The sequence below is a fragment of the Aricia agestis genome, chromosome 1, assembly GCF_905147365.1.
Source record: "Aricia agestis chromosome 1, ilAriAges1.1, whole genome shotgun sequence".
Taxonomy (NCBI): Eukaryota; Metazoa; Arthropoda; class Insecta; order Lepidoptera; family Lycaenidae; genus Aricia; species Aricia agestis.
In genome coordinates this window covers 13,389,807-13,392,219 of record NC_056406.1, presented here as the reverse complement: position 1 = coordinate 13,392,219, position 2,413 = coordinate 13,389,807, and the positions used below count along the sequence as shown (strand labels likewise).

General features: G+C 35.6%; 1 protein-coding gene across 1 annotated transcript; it reads right to left on the bottom strand.

Moving 5' to 3' along the window:
• Positions 1-585: 585 nt before the first annotated feature.
• LOC121727926 (trypsin epsilon-like) lies at positions 586-1,874 on the bottom strand. Its single transcript, XM_042115994.1, has 3 exons — positions 1,387-1,874; positions 1,150-1,304; positions 586-745 (listed from the first exon to the last, which is right to left on the bottom strand). Exons 1-3 carry the CDS (start codon positions 1,840-1,842, stop codon positions 595-597), a joined length of 762 nt encoding a protein of 253 aa, XP_041971928.1. The 5' UTR covers positions 1,843-1,874; the 3' UTR covers positions 586-594.
• Between the last annotated feature and the right edge of the window lie 539 nt (positions 1,875-2,413).

Below are 2,413 nucleotides of genomic sequence, written 5' to 3'. Positions count from 1 at the left end.
ACAAAACTCTTTGTTTACTGTATATTATTGATAATTGTTATTGATTATTATTTATTTATTAGAATTGTCTTACTCTACCGACTTACTTTCCATATAAAAACGTTATAACTTGTAATATTATTATTTTTAGTTTTAGCCAATTACTGTCCAAATTATGTTTTCCTACTCGTAATTCCGTTTTCATTAATTAATTGACTAAACAGTAATAACTGACTGTTATACGTTTCAATTAAGTGCGGATAGAATTTATATTGAGCGAAATAAAAACGACATTTAATCGGCAATTAGAGAATTCCATTAGACTCGTAGTAGGTACTACATTTAACTATACAAATTGAAATTGCTCCGTTATTGCCTACTAGAATTATTAATCACAAGTTACTTTATATTTTATAATATTTATTTAACTGTCCTCTAACGGACATTTGAAACGAACCAAAGTGGGTACTAATTGACTAACTGCCATTTAATAACTTGGGGACATATTTTTATCATTAAAAACAACATAAACTGAAATAGAAATTGGTCTCTAATTTAAATAAAATTCTCATTTAGTGGTGGTTCCCAAACTCCTCCTCCTGGTGAGATAATTATTTATTGGCAATACAAGCGTCGTGCTTGAAGATCTATCCACTGTAGGAACTGCGACACGTCTGTGTAAAGGGTGACGCCGGGCGCCGCGTGCGCCGACAGTACGCCCACCTGCAAGCTGCCATCCACCACCAGTGCACCGCCAGAATCGCCCCTAAATAATTTAATAATTAAATAAGTAAATTTTATACCCAAAGGGCATGAGAGCTGTCCTTCCGTCTGTTCATCACAACTCACTAGGCTGTACATACAAAAGAGTATAGCTGGCAATTTATCATGAAGATGTCACAATGAAGAGAACGCATTACAAACTGAAAATATTTCATTATATCTACGAGAAGGTCCGCATTCAATAGGTTCATAAGCTACCTACCTTGTATGTATATCTATTCTATTGAATCGATTGTGATAAAGTTTGTCTTTCATTCTGTAAAGAGGCTACATTTTATCGCTGAAAAAAGTAGAGTCCCTGTAGATATTTTTTGTATAGTCACTAAACGCCACACGAGCAACATCTAGTGAATTCGTGTAGTAAATGATTATTGTAAGTTTGCTCACCGCCATGGATAACTTGATGCGTTTTTCGCGCCAGCACAAAAAGTCTTAGGTCTCACTTCTATCTTCATAATTTTCTTACATTTATAAAGTGGTAAGATTTTCTGTTTAGTGTAAAGCAACGCATGCGCGCCTTTGATAGGTCCATTTACTTCTCTCTGTGGAAGTAGATCTTAGTAAGTAGGTAATTATAATTATTTAAGTAAAAGAACCAAAGGCCCACAAACCTTTTTTACTTACTTTAGAAACACCCCATCCGGCAATTGTACCGACTAGCCCTGCTCTAGGAGGCGTGTTTGACAATGCCACCCTGTATACTTCGGATCCCAGTCTAATATCACGATCAACGACAGCCAGCCCGATATCGTAGAGTAGTTTAATCGGATCGTACCTCTCATGAACTACTGTATTTTTGACGTTATACAGAGTTCCTCTATTTTTATGGTAACTACCGACCCTGATGAAGAACTCTTGGTCAGGGGCATCACAGATGCAGTGAGCGGCTGTCAGTATTGTCCTCTGGTTGACGATAGATCCACCACAAGTCACCCGTTCTTCTCCGTTCGATACAAAGTGCACGGTATAGCCAAATTTTTTCATACTTTTTACTGGTATCCCTTGCACTATTCTTGGCTCTAGATCCGTTGCATTCGCGGTCAATTTCAGCCCGAGTAACGTTATAAATAAAATCCTCATTTTTAGTGCTGGAAGTTGCAAAATGCTTCAAATAGTCACAATTCAATAATATTTCTAATGCAACAACCAACAACGGATAAGTAATTGCCATATAAAACGGACTTTACGCCGCAAAACGCTGACTGATTAAACAGGCACGAAGTAAATTGAAACCAGTCATCAAATCTGAATATAAAAATATTAATATAAACTTACTCCGATTAGAAATTGCAATATTACTATTAAGTGCCAATTTTAACTGCTAATTAAGCACTGCTTTTCAATTGAGCGTTATAAAAATTAAAAGTAAGTTTTACAACCTTCGGCAATTTGAATATTGCGGAAATAAGTGCCAACTCAAGTAGTTCAGAACTTCAGATTACAAATTGCTTTGAATCGTCGATAGTGATTGGCAGAGTAAGGAAAAGCTTTTGTTTACAGTAATATTATTAAAATTGTTTTATATCTATATTATCTACAGTGTGTAACAAAAATAAGTGACAATACTTTAGGGTGTGTACGGGTTCCTTGTAGAGAGTTCACTGTGAAAGTAGCAGCTCTGAAAGACGAAAAATTTTTTTCACTTTTGTGG